At 42.4% G+C, this 12,900-nt stretch overlaps 1 protein-coding gene across 9 annotated transcripts in view; it reads right to left on the reverse strand.

Annotated features, from left to right (window-relative positions):
• DGKD (diacylglycerol kinase delta) overlaps positions 1-12,900 on the reverse strand; it is a 68,584-nt gene that overhangs the window by 12,773 nt on the left and 42,911 nt on the right. For all 9 annotated transcript variants that reach the window (XR_007778248.1, XM_030227229.2, XM_030227226.2 and 6 more), the window contains 14 exons: positions 12,299-12,401; positions 11,619-11,781; positions 9,475-9,583; positions 8,604-8,743; positions 7,751-7,835; positions 7,115-7,209; positions 6,927-7,026; positions 6,507-6,780; positions 4,507-4,668; positions 3,649-3,777; positions 2,586-2,682; positions 2,176-2,286; positions 1,352-1,448; positions 506-613 (listed from right to left, as the gene is read on the reverse strand). Coding sequence is in view for 8 of the 9 variants with exons in the window: in XM_030227229.2 (XP_030083089.1) it covers positions 506-613; positions 1,352-1,448; positions 2,176-2,286; positions 2,586-2,682; positions 3,649-3,777; positions 4,507-4,668; positions 6,507-6,780; positions 6,927-7,026; positions 7,115-7,209; positions 7,751-7,835; positions 8,604-8,743; positions 9,475-9,583; positions 11,619-11,781; positions 12,299-12,401 (1,773 nt within the window). In the remaining variant the exon portion in view is untranslated. The remainder of the gene's footprint in view (positions 1-505; positions 614-1,351; positions 1,449-2,175; positions 2,287-2,585; positions 2,683-3,648; positions 3,778-4,506; positions 4,669-6,506; positions 6,781-6,926; positions 7,027-7,114; positions 7,210-7,750; positions 7,836-8,603; positions 8,744-9,474; positions 9,584-11,618; positions 11,782-12,298; positions 12,402-12,900) is intronic.

Genomic DNA, 12,900 nt, shown 5'->3' on the forward strand with positions numbered 1-12,900 from the left:
CTTTTAATTGTACTCTTTAATCTGTATAAAATTAACAACAAGGCTAGAAGGAGAAGATCTGGAATGAGCTAGGAGCGAGAAAATGGAGGCTTACAATGGCTAAAGTATTATTCAGACACGAAGGCTGTAGGCCACAAGGCAATAATTATTCTTTTGAGAGTAAGCACTCCAAAACATTTCCAAAGAATACAAAGTTTCTGAGTGACTCTAGCTGCCTTTGCTGTCAAGGGGCTTTACTTCTCTTTACTTCTCTGTGGTGACAAGGTCAAGCTAAAGAACTTCCTGCAGGTCCAAATGCTCTGGTGATGTTTTATCTGAATCCTTACAGACTGCCAGGGTATGAAAGCAGCTCAAGGTTGGATTCCAGTACCTCAGCCACATCCAACAGAAAGTGCATGCAGACAGGCCTCCTGCCCTATTCTTCCAAGAACTATTTTCAGAGGATGTGACCTCAAAAGCAAAAGTAAGTAGAAACATTTCCTGTATGGTCTTAGAGAATACTCACATCATCCTCCTTGGTTCCCCCCCAGAAGTTGGTGCCTCCTGCATAACTCGGAATGTTGAGTACAGCAATCCCCTGGAGACTGGGCAGAGGGATTGGCCTCCCATCGCACTGCACAGAAATGAAGGCAACACTACACTCAGCCCAGCAGGAGAGAGACCCTCCTGCCAGAGCACATGCTCTGTGAACAGAAAACAGCCAGCACCATCTTAGTAATACATTAATTCAGGCTTCTTCCTGTTTGTTCTTGGCCTACAAGAGTAGAAGGTATCCACTCAAGCCTCACGAGCCACACATCTTCTGGCAGACATGGATTTTAGAGAGATAATCTTGATTCTTTTCCTCTAACAGGAACAGGGCACACCTGAGAGGCTTGGCAAAACCTATTGATTTTTGATTGAAGCGGAATAAAACTCCTGAAACATACATGTGACGAGGGTCTTCTCTTGCCAGTTACCTGTTATGCTGTATATGACCTATACAAAAGTATTTCTTTTCCAGTTGGATACACATTATAGCACGGGTAAATTCAGAGCTTTCTACTGCACCCATCATCTAAAATGATGTGTTTATGTGAGATACCACATGGAATGATGAACACTGCATTGGGAACAGCAAATACTTTCCAGCAGGATGATACTTTTTCCCTTATGGGCTTAGAATACAAGTTATGCTCCAGAACCAGGAAAAGCCACTTTTAGTTACCTCAGGGTGACACACAGCCAAGTACATTGTTTCAGGCAGGCACATATCACCAAGCCAAATCACCATGCCAAAAATCACAGTGCCTGAAGGAGATAGAATTAGGCATCCCAATCTTAGAAACAGAAGAACGTGCTAATTCCTCACCTCCAGCAAGACCTTCTGCTCCAGGTTTTTATATGTTCTGTGCAGCAGCTCCTTGGTCCCCAGTACTCCATACCACATCATGTTCTTAGTACGACTTCTAAGGGGGCAAACAAAATGAGAAAAAGTCAGCACAGACTTTTCACTAAGAAGGAATAAAATCTTCACACTGAAATGGTACCTGCTACATCCTAAACCACACAGGTGCTCTGCTTCCAAAAGGGTCAATTGCTCCAAGTGGTCACTGTGCTATGAAACTACTTCCCTTTAAATAAATGTCAGGTAGGAATCAAGCATGAGTAACAGACACTACCAGAAACATACACAGACTACCCTGGCACAGAACTTGTCCATCTCATACACCAGGATATCAACAGTGCTCAGCTGTATTAGCTCATATACAGTAAATGTAGCCAATCCCAAGCTATACAAAGCATCCTGTAGTTGCTCAGGTATTCAAAAGGCCAAACCTGTGGTTTGTACTGAGTCAGGATCAATGTTAAAACCACCCTCTGCTGCATGTAGAATTAAAATGTGCTTCTCTCATAGCTAAACAGCAAGCCCAGGAGAAAAATTTGTGAGACAACATAAATAGAACCAATGTGCTAAATCTGCACCAATGTCGCAACTCAAATACCTTATAGCATAATGAATCAGTAATAAATCAGTAACTTATCTCTTCCATCATGACTTCAAGCCTTGAAGGAGCATTATATAGACAACACACCTATTCAGCACAGTGTACACAATCAGCTTCAAAATCACACAGAAGCATGAAGAGGTTCAGTCACTTTTGGCAACAATCCAAAGGTTTGATCCAAACCCACCTGCATTTCTCTGGGTGCTCATCACGTTTGTTGTTGAAGTCCAAAGAAATCTTTGCATCCAGTCCAATTCCAAAGTAATTATTCATGACACACTTCTCAGTATAACATTCACTGCCAAACAGAAGAACAAAACTTCCATCTTCCAACTTCGTAAGTTTCAGTACCATTTGGTGCACACAAAATCATTTAGATTGGAAAAGATCACCAAGCCCAACTCTGTCAGATGTGTGTCACTGCATGTGTAACTCCATAAGCTGATTCTTAAGCTCTAGAATCTAGCATATGGATCCATTTATGTAACTCCAGGCTGCTGGAGCCCATTACTTTGGTCCATAAATGAATCCCCCTCTTTGCTGAGGTCTGTTTGCAAACACCCACTCCCCTCCCTTTCAGCTCCTGAGCATACTCACAGATTTTCAGGCTCAGAGTTAAAGGGATCAGCATGGATCAATAATCGGCTGATGACAGAGCTCCCAGGCAAAGAACCTGACATGCCAGCACGGATATCTGTAGGAAAATTGACCATGGAGAAGAGCATGATTAATAATAATCAGAAAAGAGGAAACTTCAATCTCAAAGATAACAAGAGTTGATAGATTCATCCCTGTCATTCATGAAGAAAGTAAATAGCATTAGTGCTTTCTTTCCCTCCAGAGGTTACTTCTTTTGACAAGGAGAAGGGTTTCTGGGGCTGCCTGGAGGGTTTCTGACTGACAGTGTACTGCCTAAAGCTAGCAGCACAGTTGTATAGAAACATGGAAAAGAGAAATAGGAGTTCTCTCTGCAGCAGCTTTTTTGCTCCATGGTGAGACAAGCAATATCCCTGATACAGTGAATAGAGAGAAAGGAGAAGGACTGAAGCTATGATCCAAGTTGTTCAAGAATTACTGTCTCCTGCTTCTTAAATTATTAACTGGCAACCCACAAATAGTAGGTTTGTCAGAGAGAAAGGAAACTACCTGCTTCCAGAAGGGGTAATTTGAACAAGTAATTTGGGTGAAGAGATAGAAAGATACTGCTACAGTGACAGGGAGAAGTTGCTGCATGTCATGTGGGAAGTGGGAATTCTGCTGGGTCTGTGTACTTCCAGTCACTTCAGCCTTCACACAAAGGAACTGCTGCTCCCAACTCATGGATGCCATCCTCCAGAAACCTTTCTCAACAGCATCATTCCCCCCTTCTCATGCTTCTTTGAGATAAGTATCTCCTTGCAATTGGCATCTAAATTCTGCCACTTCATGGCATTAATAAAAATCTGTGTCTAAGTCTTAGCTACAAACTGGAAACTACTACAGCTCATTCCAAGCCTCCACTTGCAGTGATCCACAAAGGAATTTCTCTCATGGTTGACCTTGCACGAAAGGGCATCTGGCAGGACAGTTTCATGGTTTCACACGGGGACTGCAGCCTGTGCTGCAGTCACCCATGCTCCAGTTGGCTGCCTCAGTGGGAAGTGGTGGGTGTTACACTTACTTGGGTAGAGGATTTTTGTGTTCAGCATTGGCAAGTTGTCCCGGCTTCCTGTCTGGGGAGGAAGAGATGCAGAGCTTCCCAGTGACAAACTTCCTTTGTTTATTAATCTTTCACAAGGAGACTTGGAGGCTGTAAAACACAACACAAACTTGGCTATTGACAAACACAGTGCTGTGATTCAGACCAACACAGGCCAAGCAGCAAGACTGGGTTAGGAATCACTCAACAGCAAAACACTTGAGCCTCCAGAAAATGAAGAATTGACAGAACCAGTCATTAAGAGACAGAGATGTCACATATGTGCTGTTGGAAAACCCCACAGACTGGAAGTATCAAAATGCCACAAGAAAAATATTAGAAACAGAGATGAGAAAAAACTGGTGCCAGCAGCACAACAGATAGGGTATTTGGCTGCAAATCAAGACTCAGGCAAGTTCCAAATGCATCAGCAGTGATCAGGGATCTCTAACAAATTACTCACATAACACAGTTATTAAAGCAAACTGGCTGCTCTTCTCTGTCATCTACAAAGGATGACATGAAAAGTGCTCAAGACTGTCCTTGTCCAAGCACTGAAAGCCAAGAGAACCCAGATTACTGCCTAAGGTGCAAGAAAATTTCTGAATCTTAGGCTTCATATGCTAACATCACGGACCAGCCATGAGAGATGCAGCAAAAAATGAGGTGTATAATGCATAGGCTAGAACACAGAAATGTGCAAGGCCTGAAGAGCAGTCATGCAAAAATTTGAGAACAGAACACAGAAGATAATACAAATAACACCCCCTTCCCTTTTTATAACTAACAGAATTGCAATACACAGGCAAGACGTGCATGGTGGCAGCCCCAGAGCAGTACCTTTCCTCTGGCTCCTCCCTTTAGACACTCCATAGCTGCTGCTATGTGATGACTGCACAGAAATCTTATCCTCATTCCTCAGCTCCTTGCCTTCCTCAGAGGCTGAGAGACTAAGGAGGAAGCCCTCTTGCTCCTGGGTCTGGGCATTCTGCTCATCTACAGCTGTATGAAGAGATAAAGTAGGTGAGTGCCTCACAGGTCTTCTGGCAAGGAATACCTCCCAGTCATGTAAATAGCAATAGGATGGGACTCTAAATGTCCTGATTCCTTAAAGGAAAGAACAGGAATAACACAAAGCTCTCCTTTATCATTTGTCTCAGCTCTGCTCTGGAGAGTTTTTGGAACCAGGTTGGCTTAGCCTCTTTGTTTACTCTGCGGAGCTCTTCAGTAGTGAGGCTCTAAATAGAAGTGTCTATTTTTAAAGTCACAGGTACTCAGGCATCCTGAGATGTAAATTGTGCTAGAGGTGATGGGCTTCCATTTATTTGCTCTTAGATGTTGCCAGGAATTCTAACCAGACAGACATGAAATGATTAAAGAATTTCCTGTTTGTTTAATCTGTAGTGGTGCAATAACATAAGGCACTTGAAAAGGGGACTTAGACACATATAATCAAAAAGGAAGAAAACAGCAGTCGGTAAAAACCAATACAAGCAGAGGAAAGAATCCGATTGCACACTCTGGAAGAAGAAAAACAGTTTGGAAAAGCTGAACAAATACATCTGAAATGTAACTGGAGTTTGCTTGAGAGCTCGTAAGATTTAAATGCTAACATGCTGCCTAAAGAAATCAAAACTTCCTTTGCAAGCAATCAACAAGTCTTTTCCTCCCCAGCAGCCCCTGCTAGGGCTCAACTCTGAATGCCCTCAGCTGCTCTAGCAGCTCACTGCCTGCACAGCTCAACCCCTTCTTTCAGTTTCTTCCTCTCCCTTGTGCTGACCCTGTATTTCATCAGAACTGCCCATGAAGCAATCCATCCCACTCATGCAGTAGAAACAGGAACACTTCTGGATGGTTAAGCAAATTTCCTGGGCTCCAGTTGAACTTCACAAACATCAAACTGGCCAAAGGTAAGCAGCAGCAAAGCGAGGGAGCAGTGAGGTCAAGGCCTCCTACTTCACCAGAAGCAGGCTGTTCGCTGAATTTTCACTGTTCATTCCAGCAAATGTTGTATACAAAGCTGCAGAGCTGGAAATCCAAGCAACATTGCAGTGTTTTATAACTTAGTACACAGTAGTTCAGAGTGCACACCTGGGTGTGCATGGATGTTACATCTGCAACTTCAATGCTTTTATCTCCAGTAACTATCTGATAAGGACTTAGTTTGGTCTCAGTTAACCCCTGACTTTATGACTAACACTTGGGAGACTGATGCCTTTCAAAGGAAAAGAAACTTGGAGCATTGGGGGTGTGTGCCTGGGGACAGACAAGGGTCAGGACGTGGAGAAGATGGCCACCTGCCTAAGAAGTTAACATCAGAACAGAAGTGACTTGCACCAAAGTGCAGCATTATAAGTTTTTCCCAGGGACAAAGCTCATTTAGGAAGTTCGTGGCCTCTCCTGCAGCTATACTACAGTAATGTTTTCATGGGCTCTGCTATAAAGAAATTAAAAAATGTTAAAATACTCAAAATCCCTTCTTCCCAAGTATTTTCAGATCTGTTTTACAGCAAGGCCACACAAAGAGTTGCACTGGCACAATTGCATATGGGTGGGGACAGGCAGGAAATGCAAATTAGCAGCGTAGGAGGGTAGAAACTTCCTAAATCAGCCTGCTGGAGAGAACATACCTTGAACTTCAGACTCATTTACCAAGCAATGTTTCCAAAAGGTGGGCTTGGCAGAGATGACACTGAAACTAAATGGCCCGAGTTACTGAATAGCTTCTCTAGCTCAAAAAAGCTGCTTTCAATAAAGAAGCCTGCTGCTCACCAGAATAAAGGGAATTTATACTTCTTAATAGGCTGTAGAAGTGACAAGCAGGACTCCTGACGGGTTACCTTTCTCTGCATGCTCTATTATCTGGCGAATGGCTTTTTTCAAGCTGTTGGCTCTCAGCATGAGCTGCTCTCGGGGACGGAATATCTGGGGCCGCGCAGTGCAGGCCGAGCCCACCGAGAGCTCACTTGAAGAGTCACCAGCACTGCCCGACCCATCCCCATCCTCTGTCTCCTCTGCAATGGTGGGAGGAGGGTTGGGCAGAGAAGAAGATGCTTGAGATTCATCATTCAGTGTCTTCAGCAATGAGTCCAGCTTCTCCTTCAGGACAGAGCACTACATGAAGAAGAACAACATTTGAGTAGAACTACCAATTGCCTTGATAGCTCATTCTTTTAGTGCTAACTGAACTGCTGCTATCCCAGTACTCTGGAAACAGAGCAGTTTTACACTTCAGAAGTAGAAACCCAAACAAATTTTACCTTCCTGGCCATGACCTCTGACTCCTCTGAGCTTTCTGTTGCCTTCTCATAGGCTTTTCCTACTCGAGCCACAAAATCCTTCACTGTCTCACAAAGCACTCTAGACAAAGGAGGAAAACAAAATCATGCAAGGGTTGTTGCAGGATTTTCACAGTGCAATTTAGAGCAGTTGCCCTCTAAGTACTCACTTGGCTGAGGAGATCACCACTGAATGTTGGTCAGAAGTCAAAATTTTGGACAAATGAGCAGCCACCGAATCTTCATAGCAGAGAATCTTCTGCACCTGTTGACCATCAGAAAGAAACACTGGGGTGGTGCTTCCCAGCATTACAACACATGCTGTGAAATCCTGGCTCCTCTAAGAGTCCCTATAACTCTACAGATTCTTTTTGCCCTGAAAAAGTTCCACAGTCCAGGGCACTGTTACTGAAAACCTGAATCTGATGAAAAAACTAATTCTGAACCTACAAATCATCAGCAGTTCTCAGAGTCTCTGATCAACTGCAAATCTAAAAGCACTGGGGGCCTTCATGACTGCTACGCAGTTAGCCACTATTTCAACAACCTGACATTATGAAGCAAATGAAAGCCAGTAATTTCCTTTCTGTTCCATTCCAAAGTATCTTCTCCTCATCCCTCACGATGGTTGTTGACTCTGGTAACTCCATCTTTCTCCATGATATTTCACTGATTTACAGCCCCGGATCTTTGCAGCTTTGGCTATACCCATGGCTCAGCTCTGCTCCACTGGAGCTCAGCCACTGCCTCCTATCTCGTGTGCTGCAAGGCTGGTGCTCCAGTCCCCTGCCCCTCCTAAGAGGTACCTCTGAATTCTCACTGCAGTCTTCAGTGACTGTGGAAGTGGAGGCCTGGCGAGGGAGTTTGGTTTCATACACCATGATGCTCCACCTGTTGAAAATCATACTTGTCACTACAATGCACATGGTTTCCTCTGTTATCCAAACCTTGAAGCAGAACAAACTGCACTTTGGGGAGCCATCACTGATATAAAAATCCAGAGTGGCAGCGGAACTACAGAAGGGCTGAACTGGGGAAGAAGGAAGGATGACACTATGGACAAGGATTCTACAGCACAGGGAACATCTCTACTTCTTCCCTCTCCACAAAAATTCCATTGCCATTACTTGATTCAACATAAGAGACACCAAGATACAACTCTAAAGATATGAGACTGTCTAATGTATCATGTACAAAGATATATACAGGAGGTATAAATACCAACAGTTGACATCCACTTCTGCATTTGGCTTTCATTTCTAAGCCAAGCTCAAGATAAATTGGTTTAGATTTACAAAGAAGAAATTGCTTTAAAAAAAAAAAAGTCATGACTTCAAGGCTGTCTTAAGTTACAATGTAAGTTTGTTTCCAAACTAGTACAAAGGCTGACAAATTCAATTGTTGAGGACTCTGGGACAGAAGAGAGGACACTGGAACTCTCTGGACTGGAATTTCACCTGTTACTGTTCTGCAGCAGAGCATGGAAAGCCAGACCGCTTTCTCTTGCTAGAGGGTGACAGTAGATTATCAATGACAAAATGTTATCTGACATTAGTAAGAGGTCCAGAAGCTTGGCAGAGTCAGGATTGCCCTGTTCTCATAGAAGAATATCTTCCCACAACTCCTGAAGAGCAGATGACGTTAGTGATGGTTACTCACCTGTCCAGCATTTTGGTACTGGCCCTCTCCAACTTCTCCAGGATCTGCGGGAGCTGGGTATCATCATCACAAGCAGAACCCCAGCCTAAAACACGAGCAAGGTCATTCCCGGTTCCCAAGGGCAGCACTCCCAGCTGGCACTGCATTAGAGAAAAGGAAAACAAAAGTGATATTCAAATGGAGAAACAGAAGTCAGGAAGAGCCATGAGTAACATGACTGATTCCTTAACACACCAGTCACTGGGAAATAGCTAATCCCAGTGTGGAAGAAAGTAACTGGATGGGGAAAACACCCAGAAGAGAATACAATTAAGGAAAAATTTCCTCTACTTTTGGTTGTGAATTGAGAGAGGAGCATTTTACAGCTATCATCTCAAGGAACACCTTGCTACAGTAACCCTCCTAGAGGTTTATATTTAGCCATCAGGTGGTGCCATTGTGTTTCTGTAAAATTAAGACAGTTCCCAGGCAAAACACTGTATCATATCTTTACCCCAGTGAAGTTTCTGCCAATCCCTAACACACAGCTCCAACACCACGAGAATTAAAAGGAACAGAGTATAACCCATGTGGAACTCCCAAGTTTCCTAACCAGCCCGTTTAGAGCATGTCTCTGCTGGCAATAGAGCAGAAGTACTCAGAGCTACTCCAAAAGCTGGATCTTGTGGAGGAACACTGGAGACAGGCATAAAGAATTAATCCATTATGGATTAATTTCTTGCACAAAACTAGTGCAAGGGCACTACTATGGCAAGCTTTCAGGACCTTCAGTCCTGGGGCAAACAACATCTGCATGACCAAGGAAAGTCCTCTTCAGCTCATATTGTTGTTACTTCATTCCTTCATCCAACCAAGCTCTTGGGGCAGGTACCTGCTTGTGAAGGTTGAGGCTATCAATTTCAGAGAGAACCCAGCCAACACTTCCGTCCCCACCACAAACTAGAATCCGGAAAGTGTCAAATTTCTGGAATAAGCGTAAACTACAGAGAAGAGAAAGAAAAAAAACAAGAGGGAAAAATGATCAGCTGTTACAGAAAAAATGATAATTAAAATCTAGGTAACAAACATGGCAACGTTGCTTAAAGTAGGCACTGATTTTGCAATGAATACAGGTCACTGCCAGATTACAGATGAATTAAAATGGTTATAATTAAGGGATTATATATACAGCTAAGCAACTTACCATAGCTATTCACTACAGAAATACCTCCCAAGACATACTCATCTACTAAAGCAGGGCACTTTTGTCTCTACAGAACAGGAGACGAGCATGTGATAGCTGATTATCCATTGAATTAACTCCCTCTTGCAGCCTTGCTGCATCCAGCCTAACACTAGTTATTCGTCACAGTTCTAAGTGCTCTCATGTCACTGCCTTCACGCTCACAGCCACACCAATTAAAGCAAAGCTTCAAGAGGGGGAATCTTCATTCAGTCAATCAGCCATGAGACAACTGCAAGAGGATGTAAAACTTCACAAGCTTTAGTCCTTCTGGGAAAGCAACATAAATCACTGCTCTGGTGCCTTGTATGTCCCACAGACAGGCAAACAGCTCAATAGTGTGAATTTCTCCATTCACCCTTTCCAGAATAATAAAAACAACCTCTCCTGTTTGAAACTGTGCTTTCTACTGAACATTTTTGAGATCTGCTCCTGCTTTTATTTTGCCTTTGTATTACTATTATTACTTAAACAGGACTTGCTGTAGTACACAAAAATCCTTATTTTATCAAGCATTCCTGACACACAAAAGATGACTACCAGAAATGACAACATCTTATGCTACAAGTCTGACTAGCATCAGCTGAAAATATTCAAATTATCAAGAAGCAGGCTTTACTCTGTACCATCACTTCCTTTTTAAGCAAATATATAAGAGCAGCTGTTTTAGAAGTGTGCACCACAGCTTGAGAAGGTAACTGATTCCCTCCTTTCCATTCCTGCTTAAAAGCAAAATTCCTCGCGACAGTCAGTCTGCCTGGGGAGGGGAAGAAGAAAATACTCAATTTTACAAGTCTTTTATAAATTACTTTCCAGACAAACAAATCCCCTCGACAAAACACTGCAGTTTTAAATGCCAGTGTTTTGCAATATGCTATGGCAAAGAACCACAACAGTTCTCAGGAGAGAAGAACCCAATAACCACTAATCCAGACACAGACACTCCCAGATTTAGCCCCCTGCATCTACAGATCTAAAGACTTGGAGTCACTGTGGGGAAAAGATGAAGGAAATTCACCTTGTGTTGGCTATTATTACAAGGAGCACCAATTAACGACAAAATTTACTTAAATCTGATGCAACAGAAAAACATTTGGAAGTGAGCAAACTTAAGACCAAACTTTAAGTGACAGTTGCAGAAATACATAAAAGAAATTATTTCACAGCACTCACTTTTTTTTATATCCACAGATATTCTAGCATAACTTGGCAAAAAGTCTGAAGCACAACTTAGATCCTAGGACAGAACCAACTTTACCAAACACACTCGTAAGAGTCTCTCCATAATATCACCACAAAGTCTTTGAGGGATGGAAGTTTCACAGACTTCTCAGGTAAGTTATTTCTCAATAAATCACATCTCGACAATATTAATTTGCTATCATTGACATCTGTCTGTTCACTTGAGTTAACTGAAATTAACTCTTCTTAGAGTTAATTTCATCATCAGGATGCCTGTTAAAACACTGTTTGTTGACAAGTTTTCTTACAGATTCAAGCTTTTCATATCTGGTCTTCTTCCAGGGGAGTGTTTCTGGAATTCCCCCAAAATGCCTCAAGCAGCCCTGCTATTACTGATGAATGGATATAATAATCTTTTTGACAACATTTTTTGTTTTAGCTAATCAATAACACTTAACACAGGGATAAATAACCCCTCCAAGCCTCACATGGTTAGTTTTCTCTGAGGAAAAGGTTCCCTGTTATATTTGAGGATGAGCTTAACCAAGTAAATCCCTCATCCTTTCTGGATATTTACAAGGAATTTTTGTTTCCAAAAAATATCTGCCTACCCAAGGTGAGGTCCTCCATTCATGAGGTCAAAGACCTGGGCTGGATTCAGCAGCTGTTTGAATCTTCGTAGAAATTTTACACCTTGGTTGTCTCCACTTTTTGAGTTGACAAAGACCAACAAAGGGCTTGTGCAAGAAGGGGGACAAGTGGCTTTCCAGAAACCTGTTGGGGCAAAGGGAGGAGAGAGGGAGGAAAAGCCAAGAGATGTGAAGCTGCCCAGGGGGGTGGATGGAGAGAAAAACCAACAGCCCACACCCTAGCCCAGCTATGAAGCAGCTAATATTTTCCTTGTGTTTATGGCACTGATGTGGGTGAATGTGCACAGCCCTGAATCCAGCATAAACCACACCTCATGTTGCCAAATGTCACACTTATCTCTAAGCAGTATGCCAAAATTTTCAGCTTCCCCAACTTTCCCAAATTTCTTCTGCAATACATTTATTGTCAATAAATGTAATCAGTTACAGCTCAGAAAACACTGATTTTAGAGGGAGATAAACTGAATGCAAAAGCAAAGCAAACAATTCACTGCCACGTTCAACAATGGCTTCCAGTGGGCAAGTTTTAGCAACAGCAAAAGCAGAATTTTCAGCTGACAGAACCTGGCATTAACAGTGCCAGCTGAAGTGACTGTGACTGAGAGGAAGAGAAAGAAGTGCTACTTACTAGGAATACTTACCATCTGAATCAATACTGTTAAGAGCAGTAGGAGGAATGACAGACACTTTGCAGAGCCCAAGAGGACACTTGTTCGGCAACAACTCTTTACATGCTGTGTGTACCTGGAAAATACACCAAAAAAGAACAAATCAGACTCTTAGACATTGTGGTATAATTCTGAAAGCCATCCAAAAGAAGTTGTAAGAGGAAGAATGAGGAGGGGGTGAAATCACCAAAAAATGTCAATTGATAAATTTATCTATAAAATTATTTAAAGATAAGAAGACTCTAATCAGAACCTTCTATTATATTAATTCTCTTCTTTCCATTAGTATGTACTTTCCTGCCATTTGAATTTATGAGATCAGCACTTTGAGTGCTAAGAGAACCAGATATCTCTAAAGCCATGGATTCTGCAGCTTTAGGAGCCTTCAGGCATTCTGCTTTCAAAATCCCAGCCTCAGCTGAGAGATCTAAAGCAGCAACAAAATAAAAAGCTGGGAACTCAAGGGAACATGAAAGCAAAAAACAAACCAGGAAGACATGAGTGATATAAGAGGTAAAAGAAGAAGAGATTAATGAAGCCACTCAAAAAAGGAAATACAAAGTAGAGCAGGGCTT

This window comes from Serinus canaria, chromosome 9 (genome assembly GCF_022539315.1).
Source record: "Serinus canaria isolate serCan28SL12 chromosome 9, serCan2020, whole genome shotgun sequence".
Classification (NCBI taxonomy): Eukaryota; Metazoa; Chordata; class Aves; order Passeriformes; family Fringillidae; genus Serinus; species Serinus canaria.